Below are 22,475 nucleotides of genomic sequence, written 5' to 3'. Positions count from 1 at the left end.
AGAATTATCTGGACAAATACTAAAATAGTGATCATATATTTTTTTTTTAATCTCTAAAAAATGCTTAAGTAGACTACTCAAATATTTCAATTAATCCACCCTTAAAAAAGAGAACTAGATTTTAACTACTCATAAGAAACTAACACATTATTCTATTTTCTTTAGACACTAGATCATAATTCATACCATCATAATATTTTTATATATAGAGAGAGAGAAAATTGGAGTAACCCTCAAATTCCTCCATTATTTAGAACTTAATTAAGAAGAAGCAATTATGGAGTAAAGTTGTTTTGCCATTCCTTACTTAGAAGATCATCTTCAACGTCTCCACCTTCATTATTCTGATTCTCATTTCCATTTCCATGTTGAATTTCATTTCCATTTCCATTTCCATTGCTGCAGCTTATTTCACTTTCAAACAATCCTTGAAGCAACATCTCTACATCATCATTCACATCAATCCTTACACCACCACTGTCGCCGTAGTAGCAGGCATCGGAGTACAGACTCCCCATAGGGTCTCCACCATTGACGTCACCACCGATTCCAAAACCCGCTTGGTGAGTGAAATCCATATGACTAACAGTAGCCTCAACACCAACGCCATTAATGTCGTTCACAAGCTTCTCAATCTCACACATTCCAGAATTGTCATTTACCCCAAAATTCCACTCCGATAACAAAATGTTCTCATCGCCATCTCCTTCAACAATAATCGTTTCCGTTCCGCCTAATTCGCTGATTCCCACCATCAAATTTTCTCCATCCATCAAATCGCCCATATTCACTTCCGATTGAACAAACCCTAACTCCCCTGCCATATTGCTACTATTTCCCCCAATTTTATCATTCGAATTCATCACCATATCAATAAACCATTTATCCATCAAATTCCTTCCATTATCAACAAGATCCATCTCATTGCTCCCTATTTCAAGCAGAGGAGAGTTAGAAGGAACAAATTCAGTAGGAGGAGGAGGAAGACGATGAACCTGTTGATGATACTCGATTCGTTTTTGGCAGTCTCTTATTCTCTCTCCGACCATCCAGAACAATGCGAGCAATTCCCCATTGGTGAGTTGGGAAATATGATGACCTTGATGCAATTGATGCATCAGAAGATCGAGTTCGAGTTCTTGATTCTTCTTGATGAGTTTCTTTAGCATATCTTGAGCTTTAGTGGTGCATTCCTTGAGATATGTCTCTTGATTCGTCATTTTCTTCTGGCGTTCGACTTCCGGAAGGCTGAGAAAGCGACGGTAGAGGTGTTGAGCGACGGAGAGAGATGGCCAGATGACGGGATGGTCCTCGTCGGGGCCATTGACGACGGCAAAGGCGAAAACGCCGCAGAGAGTGGTGAGTTCACTTACTTTCTTTAACAATCCGAGCCTTCGTTTCTTGAAACTGGCTTTTCTTGCATTATCGCTTGCAATCCAAACCAACTTCACTTTCTTCCTCGTCATCGAGGCTCTTTCTGTCTTTCTTGTTCTTCTTGTTCTTTCTGGACTCTGATTTTGAGGTGCAACAATGGAGTTTATTTATAAGCCTTGGGGTTAAACTTTTTATTTTTCTAAGTTTTTTTGTTCTCTTGGTAAATGAATTACTAGGGGCATTTTTGTCCTTTAGTAACTAGTGGTAATTAAAGATGAAAAATACCCCACTGCATCCTGCATTCCACCTATCTTTCTGTCCCAATTGTCCAATCACAGTTTACCATATGATTAGAAAAGTTGTATCAGTATGAAAATTACTCAGATATATCTGGGTATATATCTATCTTTGTGCATCCACCAAATTATCTTATCATAATTTGTTACGTGATAAATTCTTTTTATATCTTCATTTAAATATTTTAATTCTTATTGTGTGTGATGAAAGTGAGATGCATAGAAATAGGATACATCCAAATATTAATCACCAAGTATTGCTCATTATGTTTTATTTCATGGAAAGTCATATTTAGGTTCAATGGATTGCATTTATCCTATTTCATCATTCCAAAATCACATAACAAAAAAAATCAAAAATATATTTTGGGAAAAAAAGTTTGTCACATCACAAACCGATGAACTATACAAAAATGTATACATCCTAAACCACATCCTTTTTATTAGTCTTACTTCACCATAGAAAATCAATAATTCAATTATATGAGTAATATTTGAGTGCAGCCACAACACTATACTTATCTCCATGCACACGTTGATACTCGAGTGAGTTTTACAAAAATGAGTACAACACGGGATGAATCCAAGTTTGTATATATGTATATATGAGAAGAGTTGATCGTGTGACAAACTATGATTTTTTTTTTTTTTTTTTGACAATATGTGGGGTAGGGGAGTCGAATCTCTCACTTTGAGGATAATAATACAAACACTATGCCAGTTGAAGCTATGTTCATTTTGGCAAACTATAGTTGGATGATAGAGCGAGCTACACAAAGTTGGCTATGAAAGTAAATTTTTCTTTAGGATAGATGAAAATTACAGTAAAAATATTAGGAGAAAACAAACACAATTTTCAAAGCCCAAAATCCAAAACAAACTAATTAATAACCAAAACCTAAATTTGATGTTTAATTATAAGCAAAATTTGTGTAGCCTATATAATTAAACTCCTTTAGAGAAATCATTAAATCTACCAAACCTTACTAGAAAAAAAAAAAAAAAAAAAAAGAAATAGAATATATCACAAAAGCTATAAATATTCAAACCATACAAAGTTTTTTTTAAAAAAAAAAAAGAACTTTAAACAATTTATTTTCGAAATAAAAATTCATATTTTTGTGAGTCAACATTCGAATTGTGATTGGTGAATGAAGATGAGTTGTCAAAAGGAAAATCTGGAATAGTGGGGGTAGTTATATAGCAATTAACCTAAAATTAAATACTACTTTATCATCTTAGTTGTCATTTTGACTAAAAAGAAAAAACTTTATTATTCCAAAAATATATATTTATATATTATATTAGGTGTGAAATGGGAATTACATGTAACCGTTAGAATTGATATTTGAGATGAACTGTTGCTTTTTCTTTAAGAAATATCTTCAAGAAATCACAGTTTCTAAATCATTAAAACAGTAAGTCATCACATAGTCATCACAGCTCGTTGGCCTCTTAACGGGTTATACGCCTCTTATCAAAATACCTCAAATAGTTCATTTACTAATGGAACTTTTATCAACAAAATCAGCATGACTAGCGAGAAAATCATCATGAGCGAGATCATCCCTATGAGCGAGATTTACCCTTCCCAGCGAGATTTGGCACTTTCCAGCGAGTTTTAATGCAAAACCAGCGAGATCCAGTGCAAACCAGCGAGATTCCCGTCCCTAGCGAGATCCACCTCTCGCTCTCGCTCGCTCCCTCTCGCTCCCTCTCGCTCTCCCTCGCTCTCGCTCTTGAGCTGCCTAAGCATCTTCCTAAGCAGCGGTCTGCTTATGCCCAGATCCTCTGTGACAACTTCAAAAATTCATAACTCAAAATCCAGCCCTCTTCTGAAAAAACTTCCTTCTACAAAAATGTTTTGAATTGAGTTAGCAACATTACCTTAAAATTTCAGCTCAAAATTCCTCGTCGTTTAATCTGGAGATTCAAAACTTCATCATTGGCCCCAATTCAAGCAGCTGCCTGCTTGTTCAACAATTTCCAGTTCAACATTCAAAATTATATAACTCGATTTCCAGGCCTCATCTTAAAAAGTTTTATTCTACAAAGTTGTTTATAATTGAGTTTACAATATTATCTCAAATTTTTAGCTCAAAACGCTTCGTAAGTCGTCCTGGAGCTTCAATTCTTCACTGATGGCCTAGATTCACTTATCCTTTTTATTATTTATTATGTTTCCACACTATCATAGTTTATTTCCTCTACATTTTTTATAATGATTTGCATCTTTCTTTTTTTAAATACTGTTGAATTTTTAGTTGAATTTCAAAAACAAAATCAATTTTTTAGGAACTACTCTTTATAGTTTTCAAAATTTAGATCACAATGTATGAAACTGGGAGATGTAAGTAGTGTTTATAAGCTTAATTTTTAAAAATAAAAATAAAGTAGCCTTAATTTTTCATTTGTTTAAATATACGATATTTTCTCCTGATTTCTACAAATATGGAGTAGTATTTAAGGATAATATAATATTTCTCAATTTAATGATTGTTTATTTTTATAATTTTAAACTTTTTTGCAGAGTTACTTTTCAAAAGCTTTTGTACCATGGGTTAATGATTAGGTATTTTTGTGTAACTGTGTTTTATTATAATTCAAGTTTGATTAAAAAAAAAAAAAAGTCTCTTTTAAATTTTCAAATGAAACATTGATTGTTATGATTGTGAGTTCTAAAATTATTGTATTTTTTTTAATGCTAATAAAATCTTTGTTTGTTTGATTTTTTTTTTTTTTTTAATTTTTAACCTTAACAAAATCTTAGTTGTTTTTATTTTTAAAGTTTAACAAAATCTTAGTTCTTTTCAGTTGTAAATTTAATATTTTTTGAATTACTGCATAATTGTTATATGATAATGGTATTTTGGTCATTTAAAAATTTCGAATAATAATTTAAAAAATCATTTTACGATTTTCTAATTTTGATTTTTTTTTTTTTTTTGCTATTTTTCAAAATGAATCTTCAAAATTTACTATTTCTTTTGTTGACCCAAATTTGAATTCCTTTTCTTTACCATCCATCACTTGATATAGTTTTTGATGTACTAAAGAAAAATAACATATATCCCTAAACTTTTTATGTGTTAGTCTAAAATTTGTAGTTATATTAGTCAAAAGACTCAAAACCATAAGTTAATGATTGTATTAGTTTAGACCTTTCATAATTTAGCATAATCTTCGCTCCAAACACATCCTGATTGTTACATACTAAAGATCAAGAGACAAAATTGTTACTTTTCATAAATATTCACAATTAAGAATATTTATTTTAACTTTTAAGAGTGTGAATGCTTTGAGTTGTTAGATTTTAAGGTTTCTATTTTTATCGATGTCACTTCTGGAAATCTGATTAAACATATTCTATTATAGTATGATGTCGTGTTCTGCATGTGACATCTGAATATCATGAAATCAACATTCTTATCGTATCTTTCAGAACTGACGTACTAGATATGTAATTTATGTCATTTTTTACTTGTTTAGAAGGTCAATTATGAAAATATCATATCATTATTGTCGATGGAAGTAATACATATGATCAACTATTTATGATATATTTCAATATTAATAAACATAGTAAGGATAATACATAGATAATCGTTAATTTTTTTTCTTAATAATTATTAAATTTTGTTTCATACCATTATTTTCTCTTTCAAATAAAGTAAAACATCATCCATCCACAGATTTAATAAATATATATTTATATATATGATAATTTCAAATTATCCATATTATTATTTAAAAAGAATATTCCTCAAATTCCTTTGAAAAATAAGCCAAAAGAAGAATAATTAAATCCAAAATATTACAACTCTCACAGTCTCACGTCTCACCGGTTTCCGAAAATGCATGCATGACAGACCACGTGGAAGATTTTTAAATCTATACATATGTGCGTGAGGCTAGCTATTCAAGAAAAATGTGAAATCATGTTGTCTATAATCCATTTTTGAGAAATTTTCATTTTACATCCCTTAAATTATACCTATTTAAATCTTGAATTTTATAAATTTACCGATTAATCGTCTCTTTTTAGATTTGATTTAAAAAATATTGTAAGAATTATATAATTTTTTTAAAAAAATTTATCTTTTAAATTATTATAAGTGAATCAATTATTTAACTCTTTATTAAGATTACATTTGAAAATTATCGATGCATCATTCTTATACGTGTGTAGACTTTTCGAGATGTTGAATTAATAAAATAGATGATTAAACTTGATGCATGGACACTTTTCAAAAGAAGTTTTAGATGAGAGTCTAAATTGATTTGTTTATGAAAGTTTAGGAGTTTAGTTGATAAAATATATGTATCACACGATATTTACCTAGAAAGAACGTAATGAAGGGTGTAAAATTGATATATCTACGAAAGTTTAGGATTTAAATTGATATAATTTTTGTTTAGAGTTTAATTTAGTGTTTTCTTTTCTAATTTAAAAAGAAAAATTGGTTTTTGTTTGGCATGCAATAAATAAATATGATATAGTTTGTTTTAATAATTATCATTGATTTTTAAGAGTTAGACAATTTAACAAATTTTATTATGGCATTCCATCTCAGAGAGTTTGCACCAATGGTACTTATTCGACCTAAATTCTTTTTATAAAAAAAATATGTTTTGTGAAGATTTGAAACGTCTCCTTCATTATTCTTTAAATGAATAACTACACGTGAAAAGTTGACTCCCATAGGTAAAGTGTAACACATAAATTTACTAAAAATATAAAGGCAATATGTATAGGTAAAGAGTTTCTCCTAATAACTTTTTTTCATATATTTGATAAATTTATAAATGTAATATATGAATGGATATTAACACGACACTAATGAATCAATATATCTTCTAGGCATAACAAACTTTGAGACCCATTCATTATAACAAAAAATAAAATATAAAGTTTCTAACTCAACAAAAATTTATCTCAAACATTATTTTAGCTTTCTCAAACTTCATCATAAAAACAAATAAGTGAGGTAAAAAGTCTAAAAACATGCTTTAACACCTAATGAAAATTATTTTTTTCTTATATAATAAACACTTTTGAAGAATTTCAAATTACCCATATTATTATTTTAAAATAATATTCCTCAAATTCTTTTGAAGAATAAGCCAAAAGAAGAATAATTAAATCCAAAATGTTACAATACAACTCTCACAATCTCACCGGTTTTCGGAATTGCATGCACGACAGACCACGTGGAAGATTTTTAAATCTATACATATGTGTGTGAGGCAAGCTATTCAAGAAACATGTGAGATCATGTTGTCTTTAATCCATTTTTCAGAAATTTTCATTTTACATCCCTTAAATTATACCTATTTAAATCTTTAATTTTCATAAATTTACTAAAAAATGCAAAATGTATAGGTAAAGAGTTTCTCCTAATAACATTTTTTTCATATATAGGATAGATTTATAAATATAATATATGAATGGATATTAACAATGACACTAATGAATCGGTATATTATCTCAGCATAATAAACTTTGAGACCCATAAAGTTTCTAACTCAACAAAATTGACATAATTTAATTTATTTTGCTATAATTTATATATATATATATATATATAATTTCAACCAAAATGTCAAAATCTCACCTTTCAGATGTTGAATATTAAAAAAAAAAAAAAAACCAAAGATTTTTTTTATATTTATATAAACTAAAATTTATAAAAAGACAAAATAATAAATTATGAGAAGCCACAAAAACATTGTCATGTTCAAATATGATATTCATATGTTTAATAATAATAATAATAATAATAATAATAATAATAATAAAAAGAACATATGCTTAATTATATGCTAAAACTACAAATACATTATTTTTTTAATTATATATTATTTGATAAAATAAATCTATTTTAACCCTAGCCAATTAATTTGTAGAAATTCCTAATCCTATAGTATTGTATTCTATAGCTAGTTTCGCCATATATTGATTTATTTACAATATATTTGATAACTTTCTATTGACAATAATGTTGTCACCATTTTATAATACATAAAAAGAAAAAAAAAATGTTATGAGACCAACTAATTTGATATGCTTATGAAGTGTTATTTGGTTTCTTTTACAATGTTCATGATTTTTTTTATCGAAAATTAAGCATTTAAATAGAGAGTTTTCATGGGAAAAAAATCCAAAACATTTTCATTGAATTTTTTTATTAACAAAACTGAATGGCCAACAATTCTTTGCGGAGAACACGATTTCTATAAATTTTTCACAAGAAATCTATTGAAGTAAACGAAAACTTTCGTGGAATGAAGAATAAATTAGAGAATGGAGACAAGACTAGAGAAGCTTATTATTGCCTCCACCTCATCCCACGAACATCTGTTAAATTTGTGAATAGCTCACCTAGTTAGGACACCTACTATTGGTCAAGAAGCCAAAGTTTTGAATCTTATCACCTCCACATGGTGTTGAGTGAATATCATTCAACAATATCAAATACACTTATTTATAAAAAAAAAAAAAAAAATGACGTGGCGGTCCGTGGTTGATCTGAGATTTCTCCTCCAACAAGAGGAAAGCAAAGAACGAGATCAAAAGACCAATCCACATGCGCAAGATTCCATTTTAATAATTTCACACGAATATGATGTAAGCAAAATGTCAAAAACCCCTAATTTTGAAAAATAAGACATACAATCGTATTTTCACTTCAATTTTAGGTCATCCATCCATCGGACCTTAAAATCATAGAGTTCGAAAATCCAAAGATTAAGAAAATAACTTAGACCAATATATATATAGTGTGTGTGTGTGTGTGTTTAAACATTAAAATAAAGAATTCATAAAGTAAAACTTGTAACATTTATATCCCCATGGTTTAATCACGACCCTAGTGTTGTAACAAGACAAACAATACCCAATGAAAGGGACAATTAATTTGTTTTTACCATAGTGGGCCCACCATTTGTAACTGAATTAGAAAAAAACAATATTAGCTTTGTTCAAATACTCTTCTCTTTTGTGAATTTTATGCTCTCTAATCTTATCTTCAACTTCCAACACATCCTTATCTTCTCTTTCTTTGCTTTTTTATTTTTTTATTTTACCCTTTTCGTTAGACAATGGTAGGGTCTAGATTATCCATAATCGATTTTAAAAATGGTAATTGATGTTTTATCTACATAATTATATTAAAATTAATAGACCATTTTTTTAAATCTATTTTCAATAGATTCACTTTCTCCCAACTATCGGCAAGTTTATATTTGGTGACAAATTAGGAATATTTTCTAATGAATACGTTTGGAAGAAATTTTAGAATGTTCGAAATTACGTATGTTTTAAAATAGTGATTGTTTGGTAATGGTGTATATAGGTAAAGCCCACAGTTATTTAGACCTCGTTCGATAACTATTTAATTTTTTAAAAGTTAGACTCGTTTTCTTCAAATTTCTTTATCATAGTTTTTGTTTTTTCCAACAACAACAAAATATTTGAATTGTTAACAAAATTATTTTAAAAAATATATATTTCTGTTTTAATTTTTTAAATTTGACTTGATTTCTTAAAACAATACTAAAAAGTAAATAAAGCAAACAAAGAAATCAATGAATAAAAGTAGTTCTGTAAGTTTAATTCTTAAAAATCAAAATTTAACATAAAATGTAAATAGTTATCATTTGCCTTAATAATTTCTAGTCAATGAAGATTGATTTTTCGGTCAAGTGATTGACCAAGAAGAACGTGAAAAAAATACTAATTTCTTAGATTTTTTTTGGAGTGATGTGAAGATTATAAAACCAATTTTAAAACTAAATGCCAATAATTCAAAATCACATTTGATTACTTTTTAAGATGAAAACATTAAAATGACTCATCACAAAAAATAATTTTATAAAATCATTTAAATAATTATAATATGTGGAGTGGAGGACTCTAATCTTCAACTCTAAAATTAAAAAAAAAAAATAAAATAAAATAGAATTTTTATGCTGTTGAGTCATGTTCACAAAACTCATTTTTCTTCTATTTCAAAAATTTATATCAAAGATGATTTTAACTTTCTCAAACTTCATCATAAAAACAAATAAGTGAGGAAAAAAAAAGTCTTAAAACATGCTTTTACACCTAATAAAAATTATTTTTTCTTAAACATTAAACACTTTTAAAAAAAATAATTCAAATCATTCTAATTCTTTAACTCCTTGATTTGATTATGGGTCTTAACAAACCAATCATATTCATTCATATGCATTTTCATAATCTATTGACTTTACCCTATTTTTTATTATTTATTTATTTCCTCTAATTTAGTTGTTTCTTACATGCATATATTTTCTCTCATTCTCAATACCCTTTACCCTTTTAAACCTTAACAAATTTTTAAAAATCATTTATTATTTTTAAAAAATTGGCTTAGCTTTTTTTTAAAAGAAAATTATTTCAAATTGTAAAATTGTTGAAAGTATTTACGAGATGGAACAAAATTGTTGATAGATACTGGTTGACATTTATCAGTGTCTATCAGTGACATTGATAGACGAATCTATCAATGTCACTGATAGACACAGATAGAAGTCTATCAGCATCTATCATTGATAGTTCTAAAATTTTTCTATATTTTGTAAATATTTTAATTTATTTTTATATATTTGAAAACAACCATTTTTTAAATTTAAATAACAAAAAAAAAATCAATGGGTAGAAAAGTATTTATTAAATTTAATTTTTTTAAAAAATTATAAATTAAATTGGTAGGTCTTAATCTTTTTTCTTTTTCTAATCGGCTTAGTTTTTTTTTTTTTTTTTTGAAGTTAAATAACAAAACAAAGAAATTAATATGTAGAAGAATGTTTACTAATCTTAATTGTAAAAAATGCCTATCATTTTGGGATGAGACCGAGTGGGGATTTGGAAACATAATAATACAAGATGTAATTCACTTATTACCTCTTTGAGATTAAGTAGATGAGTGTTCCCTCAAGTGGTGTCTTCAGGACTTGAACAAAGGGCCATACCCTCTCATTGACTCGTAAAGGATTTCTATTTATTGGTTGGATCATAAACATGTTGTTCATTAGAGGAGCACTGGTACTTAAGAAGTCAGAGGTAACCCAAGGGTAAAATAGTAATTTGACCCAGTTGGAGTTACGAACATGCTGCTTGCTGGAGTGTAGCTGTAGGTCTTTATTGAGTGTTGATGAATTATCTCTGGCTCTCGAAATGTAGAAATGCTGACCTTTGCAAATGAGGGAGCTTCTCAATATATAGAGCTCCCTAATGGGCTTCATGGGTTTGAGCCTAACCTTTGGGCCTAATTTAATTGGACTTGAGTCTGGCCTTTGGGCTTAATTAATTGGACTTAAGCGTGATCTTTAGACCCAATTATTGTAAAAAGATTTGGAGAAAACAAATGCAATTTTCAAAGCCCAAAATCCAAAACAAACAAAATATTAACCAAAACCTAAATTTGATGTTTAATTATAAGCAAAAGTTGTGTAGCCTATATAATTAAACACCTTTAGAGAAATCACTAAATCTACCAAACCTTACTTGAAAAAAAAAAGAAGAAAGAAATAGAATAAAAATTCATACCCTACAAAGTTATGGAAAAAATGAACTTTAAACAATTTATTTTCGTAATAAAAATTTATATTTTTGTCGGTCAACATTCGAATTTTGATTAGTGAATGTTAAAATGAGTTGTCAAAAGGAAATCCTAGAATAGTAGGGGTAGTTATATAGCAATTAACCCAAAATTAAATATTACTTTATCATTCTTAGTTGTCATTTTGACTAAAAAAAAACATTATTATTATTTATTATTCCAAAAATATATATTTATATACTATATTAGGTGTAAAATGGGAATTACGGTTACATAAGCAGTTTGCATTGATATTTGAGACAATTGGTCGATGAATTGTTGCCTTTTTCTTTCCTTTGTTTTTATGTGAAAAAATTATTATTATTTTTAAGTTTTTTTATAATCTATTATTACATTTTGTTTTTCTCTTTATATATATAAATATATATATATATATATATATATATATGATAATTTCAAATTACCCATATTATTATTTAAAAATATTATTCCTCAAATTCTTTTGATGAATAAGCCAAAAGAAGAATAATTAAATCCAAAATGTTACAATACAACTCTCACAATCTCACCGGTTTCCGGAATTGCATGCATGACAGACCACGTGGAAGATTTTTAAATCTTTACATATGTGTGTGAGGCTAGCTATTCAAGAAACATGTGAGATCTTGTTGTCTTTAATCCATTTTTCAGAAATTTTCATTTTACATCCCTTAAATTTTACCTATTTAAATCTTTAATTTTCATAAATTTACTAAAAATATAAAGGCAAAATGTATGGCAAAGAGTTTCTCCTAATAACATTTTTTTCATATATAGGTTAGATTTATAAATATAATATATGAATGGATATTAACAATGACACTAATGAATCGGTATATAATCTAGGTATAATAAATTTTGAAACCCATTTGTTATAACATAAATAAAATATAAAGTTTCTAACTCAACAAAATTGACATAATTTAATTTATTTTGCAATAATTTCATTTATATATATATATATATATATATATATATATATATATATAATCTCAACCAAAATTTCAAAATCTCACCTTTCAGATGTTGAATATTAAAAAAAAAAAAAAACAAAAGAATTTTTTTTTTATATTTATATCAACTAAAATTTATAAAAATACAAAATAATCAATCATGAGAAGCCACAAAAACTGTCATGTTCAAATATGATATTCATATGCTTAATAATAATAATAATAATAATAATAATAATAATAATAATAATAAAAAGAACATATGCTTAATTATATGCTAAAACTACAAATACATTATTTTTTTAATTATATATTATTTGATAAAATAAATCTATTTTAACCCTAGCCAATTAATTTGTAGAAATTCCTAATCCTATAGTATTGTATTCTATAGCTAGTTTCGCCATATATTGATTTATTTACAATATATTTGATAACTTTCTATTGACAATAATGTTTTCACCATTTTATAATATATAAAAAGAAAAAAAAATGTTATGAGACCAACTAATTTGATATGCTTATGAAGTGTTATTTGGTTTCTTTTACAATGTTCATGATTTTTTTTTTATCGGAAATTAAGCATTTAAATAGAGAGTTTTCATGGAAAAAAATCCAAAACATTTTCATTGAATTTTTTTATTAACAAAACTGAATGACCAACAATTCTTTGCGGAGAACACGATTTCCATAAATTTTTCACAAGAAATCTATTGAAGTAAACGAAAACTTTCGTGGAATGAAGAATAAATTAGAGAATGGAGACAAAACTAGAGAAGCTTATCATTGCCTCCACCTCATCCCACGAACATCTGTTAAACATGTAAATAGCTCACCTAGTTAGAACACCTACTATTGGTCAAGAAGCCAAAGTTTTGAATCTTTTCACCTCTACATGGTGTTGAGTGAATATCATTCAACAATATCGAATACACTTATTTATAAAAAAAAAAAAAAAAAAAGATAAATTATACTTTTTATTTTTCGAGCTATTTTAGTTTATATAGCATTTTGTTCACTTTCCATCTGAAAATGGAAAGGAGAAGTTATATATATGTATGTGTATATATATATGTATGTATGTGTATGTGTGTGTATGTATGTATGTCTGTATAGGTGTGTGTGTGTATATGTGTGTGTGTGTGTGTATGTATGGATGTATGTGTGTGTACTTGAACAAATAAAGACAAATGAGGCCAAAAAAATATATAAAAAAATTAAAATAAAGGTTAAAATGTCAAGTTAGAAAACTTCTGGACCAAAATACTATTAAACTCAAATCATATATTAAATAAAATTAATTTTAAAAAATAAAATATAAATTGATTTTTTTTTTTGGTGGGTGTAGATTTATACAAAGTAAACAAGTGAACAGGATAAAAAAAAAAGAAACAAAAACTAAGGGTGGAAAATGGAGGAGAATTTAGAGTTGTGGCTGGTTTAGAAATGACATTTATTGCTATTAAATGTTTGGTGTTAGAATCATATCTGAACCTATTAAAGTTAAACTATAGTTTGTTTCACTGCTTTAAATTAGTTTGTCTTAATCTTTATTAGTTTTTGCATTGATATTTCAGACAATTGGTTGAACTGTTGCTTTTTTCTTTTCTTTGTTTTTATGTGAAAAAATTATCATTATTTTAAAATCTTTTTTTCTTTTTCTCTTTTTCTTTTGTTCTTATTGCCATTAATCTTTTATAATTTTAAGGCTATGAGTACCAAAGGTTAAAAATATCTTCTCTTCTTTAGTGATGAAATGTATCGAGATTTGTAATATGATTTCTTTCCTTTCGTGAGTTTGGAGGCAGGGTTTTATCTCAATTAAACGATAGTGAATTTTATGAAAGTAATAATTTAATTGCTAAATATTAGTGGGTAATGAACTTAAGGGTAATTGTTTTAAATGGTAAAACTCTTGAAAATATTTTTAGTATAACAAAATATTACTGTCTATCAGTGATACATCGCGATAGACATATATCAATGGACGACAGATCACAATGGACATCAATCTCGCAGTCTATCATTGATAGATAGTAACGTTTTGTTATATTTATAAATAAGTTGGTTCATTTTCCTTTATTTGAAAACACCTCATGATTTTGTCTCTATATTTTTAGTTTTATAATAATTTGGTACTTGTATTTTGAAATTTGTAATGATGTCATCTGTATCTTGAACAATCATTATGTATTTAAAAGTGCATAGACTAAGGGGCGTTTGGGGCAAAGAGTTGATTATTATAGTTCTAGGTTATTATAGTTAAGTTATAATAGTTTGTGTTTGGGGTATAGATTATATTAGTTTGGGTTATAATATTATGTGTTTGAAGTGTAAACTATTTTAATTTGAGAAGGAAATAGTAAACACTGTAGCAATGAATAAAAAGATATAAATGTTAAATAGTAAAAGCCATAACAAATAGTAAATACTATAGCAAATGAGGGTTTAGAAATAATGTTGACTGTAATTAATTGGGGAATACAAAATAGTATTTACTTTAGTAGTTATTATAATCTTAGGATAGTCTTCGCCCCAAACCCACCATAAATTGTTACATACTAAAGATCAAGAGACTAAATTTTTAATTTCCATAAATATTCATGATTAAGAATATTTGTTTTAACTTTTAAGAGTGTGAATGTTTTGAGTTGTTAGCTTTTCGGGTTACTATTTTTATCGATGTCACTCCTGGTGATCTAATTAAACATATTCTATGATGTCGTGTTCTGCATGTGACATCTGAATATCATGAAATCAATGTTCTTATCGTATCTTTTGAAACCGACGCACTAGATATGTAACTTACGTCATTTTTGACTTGTTTAGAAGGTCAATTATTAAAATATCATATCATTATTGTCAATGAAAGTATTACATATGATCAACTATTTATCAATATTAATAAACATAGAAGGATAATATACAGATAATCATTAATTTTCTCTTAATAATTATTAAATTGTTATCTCTTTCAGATAAAGTAAAACAACATGACGGGATGGTCCTCGTCGGGGCCATTGACACAGCAAAGGCGAAAACGCTGCAGAGAGTGGTGAGTTCACTTACTTTCTTTAACAATCCGATCCTTCGTTTCTTGAAACTGGCTTTTCTTGCATTATCGCTTGCAATCCAAACCAACTTCACTTTCTTCCTCGTCATCGAGGCTCTCTCTGTCTTTCTTGTCTTTCTTGTTCTTTCTGGACTCTGATTTTAAGGTGCAACAATGGAGTTTATTTATAAGCCTTGGGGTTAAACTTTTTATTTTTATTTTTCTTTTTCTAAGTTTTTTTATTCTCTTGGTAAACGAATTACTAGGGGCATTTTTGTCCTTTAGTAACTAGTGGTAATTAAAGATGAAAAATACCCCACCGCATCCTGCATTCCACTTATATTTCTGTAGCCACCCAATAGTCCAATCATAGTTTACCATATGATTAGAAAAGTTGTATCAGTATGAAAATTACTCAGATATATCTGGGTCTATATCTATCTTTGTGCATCCACCAAATTATCTTATCATAATTTGTTACGTGATAAATTCTTTTTATATCTTTATTTAAATATTTTAATTCTTATTGTGTGCGATGAAAGTGAGATGCATAGAAATAGGATACATCCAAATATTAATCACCAAGTATTGCTCATTATGTTTTATTTCATGGAAAGTCATATTTAGGTTCAATGGATTGCATTTATCCTATTTCAAAATTTCAAAATCACATAACAAAAAAAATCAAAAATATATTTTGGGAAAAAAAGTTTGTCACATCACAAACCGATGAACTATACAAAAATGTATACATCCTAAACCACATCCTTTTTATTAGTCTTACTTCACCATAGAAAATAAATAATTCAATATAGATATATGAGTAATATTTGAGTGCAGCCACAAGACTATACTCATCTCCATACACACGTTGATACTCGAGTGAGTTTTACAAAAATGAGTACATCACGGGATGCACCCAAGTTTGTATATATGTATATATGAGAAGAGTTGATCTTGTGACAAACTATGTTTTTTTTTTTTTTGACAATATGTGGGGTAGGGGAGTCGAATCTCTCACTTTGAGGATAATAATACAAACACTATGTCAGTTGAAGCTATGTTCATTTTGGCAAATTATAGTCAGACGATAAAGTGAGCTACACAAAGTTGGCTATGGATGCAAATTTTTCTTAAGGATGGATGAAAAGTACTGTAAAAAGATTAGGAGAAAACAAACACAGTTTTCAAAGCCCAAAATCCAAAACAAACTAATTATTAACCAAAACCTAAATTTCATGTTTAATTATAAGCAAAATTTGTGTAGCCTATATAATTAAACTCCTTTAGAGAAATCATTAAATCTACCAAACCTTACTTGAAAAAAAAAAAGAAAAAGAAAAAGAAATAGAATATATCACAAAAGCTATACAAAATTAAAACCCTACAAAGTTATATATAAAAAAAAAAAATTAAACAATTTATTTTCGAAATAAAAATTCATATTTTTGTCGGTCAACATTGGAATTGTGATTGGTGAATGAAGATGAGTTGTCAAAAGGAAAATCTGGAATAGTAGGGGTAGTTATATAGCAATTACCCAAAATTAAATATTACTATATCATTATGAGTTGTCATTTTGACTAAAAACGAACTTTATTATTATTTATTATGCCAAAAATATATATTTATATATTATATTAGGTGTGAAATGGGAATTACGGTTAAGTTTGCATTGATATTTGAGACAATTGGTTGAACTATTGCTTTTTTCTTTTCTTTGTTTTTATGTGAAAAAATTATCATTATTTTTAAATTTTTTTTATAATCTATTATTACATTTTCTTTTTCTCTTTTTCTTTTGTTCTTATTGCCATTAATCTTTTATAATTTTAAGGCTATGAGTACCAAAGATTAAAATATCTTCTCTTCTTTAGTGATGAAATGTACCGAGATTTGTAATATGATTTCTTTCCTTTCGTGAATTTCGAGGCAGATATTTTATCTCAATTAAACGATAGTGAATATTATGAAAGTAATAATTTAATTGCTAAATTTTAGTGGGTAATGTATTTAAGGGTAATCGTTTTAAATGGTAAAACTCTTGAAAATATTTTTAGTATAACAAAATATTATTGTCTATCAGTGATAGATCGCGATAGACATCTATCAATGGATGACAGATCACGATGGACATCAATCTCGTGATCTATCATTGATAGATAGTAACGAGTTGTTATATTTGTAAATAAGTTGGTTCATTTTCCTTTATTTGAAAACACCTCATGATTTTGTCTCTATATTTTTTGTTTTATAATAATTTAGTACTTGTATTTTGAAATTTGTAATGATGTCATCTGTATCTTGAACAATCGTTATGTATTTAAAAGTGTATAGACTAAGGGGCGTTTGGGGCAAAGAGTTGATTATTATAGTCCTAGGTTATTATAGTTAAGTTATAGTAGTTTGTGTTTGGGGTATAGATTATATTAGCTTGATTTATAATAGTATGTGTTTGAAGTGTAAACTATTTTAATTTGTGAAGGAAATAGTAAACACTGTAGCAATGAATAAAAAGATATGAATGTGAAATAGTAAAAGCCATAATAAATAGTAAATACTATAGAAAATGAGGGTTTAGAAATAATATTGACTGTAACTAATTAGGAAATACAAAATAGTATTTACTTTAGTAGTTATTATAATCTTAGGATAGTCTTCGCCCCAAACACACCATAAATTGTTACATACTAAAGATCAAGAGACTAAATTTTTACTTTCCATAAATATTCATGATTAAGAATATTTGTTTTAACTTTTAAGAGTGTGAATGCTTTGAGTTGTTAGTTTTTAGGGTTACTATTTTTATCGATGTCACTCCTGGAAATCTGATTAAACATATTCTATTAAAGTATGATGTCGTGTTCTGCATGTGACATCTGAATATCATGAAATCAATGTTCTTATTTTATCTTTCGAAACCGACGCACTAGATATGTAACTTACGTTATTTTTTACTTGTTTAGAAGGTCAATTATTAAAATATCATATCATTATTGTCAATGAAAGTATTACATATGATCAACTATTTATCAATATTAATAAAGATTGTAAGGATAATATACAGATAATCATTAATTTTTTCTTAATAATTATTAAATTGTTTTCTCTTTCAAATAAAGTAAAACAACATCAATCTACAGATTTAATATATATATTTATATATATGATAATTTCAAATTATCCATAATATTATTTAAAAAGAATATTCCTCAAATACTTTTGAAGAATAAGCCAAAAGAAGAATAATTAAATCCAAAATATTACAATACAACTCTCACAGTTTCACGTCTCACCAGTTTCCGGAATTGCATGCATGATAGGCCACGTGGAAGATTTTTAAATCTATACATATGTGTGTCAGGGCTATTCATGAAACATGTGAGATCATGTTGTCTTTAATCTATTTTGGAGAAATTTTCATTTTAAATTATACCTATTTAAATCTTGAACTTTCATAAATTTATCGATTAATCATATTTTTAAGATTTGGTTTGAAAAATATTGTAAAAATTATATAATTTCGTTTTAAATTTATCTTCTAAATTATTATAAGTGAATCAATTATTTAGACCCTTTATTAAGATTACATTTGAAAATTGTCGATACATTTTATTCTTATAGGTGTATAGGCTTTTCGAGATGTTAAATTAATAAAATAGATGATTAAACTTGATGCATGGACACTCTTCAAAAGAAGTTTTAGTTGAGAGTCTAAATTGATTTGTTTATGCATGGACACTCTTCAAAAGACTGATTTGTTCTCGTCGTTTTAAAAATTTGTTTCTGACCAACTTTTAAGAAAAATTTCAATTTTATTATTTATAGATTAAGATTTATTTTGTATATTTAGTATATTCCTTATGCAGTGAATATCTATATCCTAAAACTTTAAATTGGTTAGTGCAATGCTATCATTTTTTTCTTTACATAATAGCACATATTTCTCCTATATTTAAAAAATAATCTTATATTTTTTCTTTGAAGAAATTTAGAGCAAAGAATATATAAATTTAAGTTTTCAACATATATGATATAACATCTAAGAGGCGTTTGGGACAATAAACTAGTTATTATAGTTGTAGATTTTTATAGTTGGATTATGATAGTTTGTCTTTGGGTATAGATTATTTTAGTTTAGGTTATAATAGTATGTGTCTGAGATGTAAACTATTTTAGTTTGAGAAGGAAATAGTAAATACTGTAGCAAATGATAAAAAAAATGATGAATGTAAAATAGTAAAAGTTGTAGTAAATAGTAAATACTGTAGCAAATTCGGGTTTTGAAATAGTTTTGATTGTAGTTAGTTGGAGGTTTTGAATTAGTTTTCTTGTAGCAATAGGTGGTTATTATATTTTGATGATAACCCTTGTCCTAAATGCTTCCTAAATAATTATAAAAAAATATAAATTTTGAAAATAGGTCTATTTAATTTAGGCATTATTATCCATCACGACAATTTACTATTATTTATCCAAAAAATTTAACATACTTTTTCATGTTCAAAATTAAAATTGAACAAATACTACTATTTTCTTCATTTTACAATTGTTTTTTAGAACTATAATCACGAGAAATTATTTTAGAAGCTACAACTCCAAACTAAGCCTCAATATCTCTCTATATATATTTTTTATTTTGTAATAAATTAGGTCTCATTTGGTAATCGTTTTGTTTTTTGGTTTTGGTTTTTTGACAATTAACATATTTCATCTTAATTTCTTACAATCATTTGCATCTTTCTCAAGTTCAAAAATTGATTTTTTAGCAGAATTCTAAAAAGAAAAACAAGCTTTTAAAACTATTATTTTAATTTTCAAAATTCGGCTTGATTTTTGAAAACACAAGTAAAAAGTAGATAACAAATTAAAAAGTTAGAGGTGGAAGAACTATAGGCTTAATTTTTTTAAAAAAAAACTAAATGATTATCAAATGAGGTCTTAGTCATCAATTTTATTATGTAACAATTTAGTATATGTATTTTAACATTTGTCATAATGTAGTCTCTGCCCTGTACAATTGTTAAAAATTTGAAAGTGTATATGGACTAAATTGTTGCAAAATTTAAAATATAAAAATAAGTGTTTGTTATATATTAAAATCAAAAGAGACTAATACTTCATTTGGTAACCATTTTATTTTTTATTTTTAAAAACTAAGCCTAATTCTTCGTAATTTCTTTTCTACAATTGTTTGCATATTTCTTAGGTAAATAGTTGAATTCTTAGTCAAATTAAAAAAAAATTAAAAATGATTTTTTTTAGTTTTCAAAACTTGGTTTGATTTTTAAAAATATTAGTAAAAAGTAAAAAACAAAGGCAAAAAAAAAAAAAAATTATAGGCTTAATTTTAGAAAATCAAATAGTTACTAAACGGGACCTAAATCGTTAAAAGTTAATGACTAAAAATGTTTTTTCAACCTTTATGTTTTTAAGTTTAGTTGGTTTATGTCGTTGCTTTTTAGGGTTACTATTTTTATTGATGTCGCATGTGAAGACTCTAACCTGACATATTCTATAATAATATGATGTCTCGTTGTGCACGCGTCATTTGAATACCACAAAAACAATGATCTTATCATGACATTCGAAACCAACATACTAGATACGTAAGTTACGTCATTTTTGACTTGTTTAGATTTTCAATTATTGAAATACCATATCGTTCGTTATCAATCAAACGTAATACATAATTGTAATTATTAATAATATATTTTAATATTAATAGACATAGTAAAAATAACACATGGCTAACCAACAAATATTCTCAAATAATTACTAAATTTTGTTTCGTATCATTATTGTCTCTCTTTACTCCCAAAACAAGACGAGATATACCTCAAAATGAGATTAATTTAAAATATCAGTCATTCTCATTTTTTAATAATATGTTTATAAGATTTCAAATATGTTCTATGGTTCAAATACCCATTATTATTCCTAAAAAAAATATACCCATTATTATTTAAAAAGAATATTCCTTAAATTCCAAGAATAAGCCAAAAGAGAATAATTATCCAAAATATTGCCACCCTCATGTACTCACGTTTCACCATCTTCTATAATTGCATGCATGCGAGACCATTGTGGGAGTTACAATAATAATAATAATAATAATAAAAACATTTATAATTTTATTAAAATAAACCTAGTTCATGCATTCGAAGCCCTTCTATTCTTCCATTCCAAATATTATAAAAAAATTGCGAGAGATCGAAAATCGAATTATCGAATTCACTAAATAAGTATATATCAATAATATATGAAAAATCAGATATTTAAATTCTTATAAAAAGAGACAATTTAAACTTCACTCAATTAACTTAGACAAACTTGATACAGAATTATCTGGACAAATACTAAAATAGTGATCATTAGCCATGATGATCATATATATTTTTTTTAATCTCTAAAAAATGCTTAAGTAGACTACTCAAATATTTCAATTAATCCACACTTAAAAAAGAGAACTAGATTTTCACTACTCATAAGAAACTAACACATTATTCTATTTTCTTTAGACACTAGATCATAATTCATACCATCATAATATTTTTATATATAGAGAGAGAGAAAATTGGAGTAACCCTCAAATTCCTCTATTATTTAGAACTTAATTGGAGTAAATTTGTTTTGCCATTCCTTACTTAGAAGATCATATTCAACGTCTTCACCTTCATTATTCTGATTCTCATTTCCATTTCCATGTTGAATTTCATTTCCATTTCCATTTCCATTGCTGCAGCTTATTTCACTTTCAAACAATCCTTGAAGCAACATCTCTACATCATCATTCACATCAATCCTTACACCACCACTGTCGCCGTAGTAGCAGGCATCGGAGTACAAACTCCCCATAGGGTCTCCACCATTGACGTCACCACCGATTCCAAAACCCACTTGGTGAGTGAAATCCATATGACTAACAGTAGCCTCAACACCAATGCCATTAATGTCGTTCACAAGCTTCTCAATCTCACACATTCCAGAATTGTCATTTACCCCAAAATTTCACTCCGACAACAAAATGTTCTCATCGCCATCTCCTTCAACAATAATCGTTTCCGTTCCGCCTAATTCGCTGATTCCCACCATCAAATTTTCTCCATTCATCAAATTGCCCATATTCACTTCTGATTGAACAAACCTTAACTCCCCTGCCATATTGCTACTA

At 27.2% G+C, this 22,475-nt stretch overlaps 1 protein-coding gene across 1 annotated transcript; it reads right to left on the bottom strand.

Moving 5' to 3' along the window:
- Window positions 1–211: 211 nt before the first annotated feature.
- LOC150029732 (uncharacterized) lies at window positions 212–1,492 on the bottom strand. Its single transcript, XM_090310411.1, has one exon. It carries the CDS (start codon window positions 1,464–1,466, stop codon window positions 276–278), a length of 1,191 nt encoding a protein of 396 aa, XP_090166537.1. The 5' UTR covers window positions 1,467–1,492; the 3' UTR covers window positions 212–275.
- Window positions 1,493–22,475: the final 20,983 nt, after the last annotated feature.

Source organism: Benincasa hispida, unplaced genomic scaffold (genome assembly GCF_027475165.1).
Source record: "Benincasa hispida cultivar pf3 unplaced genomic scaffold, pf3_genome.v1.1 HicScf968, whole genome shotgun sequence".
NCBI classification, from domain to species: domain Eukaryota; kingdom Viridiplantae; phylum Streptophyta; class Magnoliopsida; order Cucurbitales; family Cucurbitaceae; genus Benincasa; species Benincasa hispida.
This window is presented reverse-complemented; position numbering and strand designations above follow the sequence as displayed.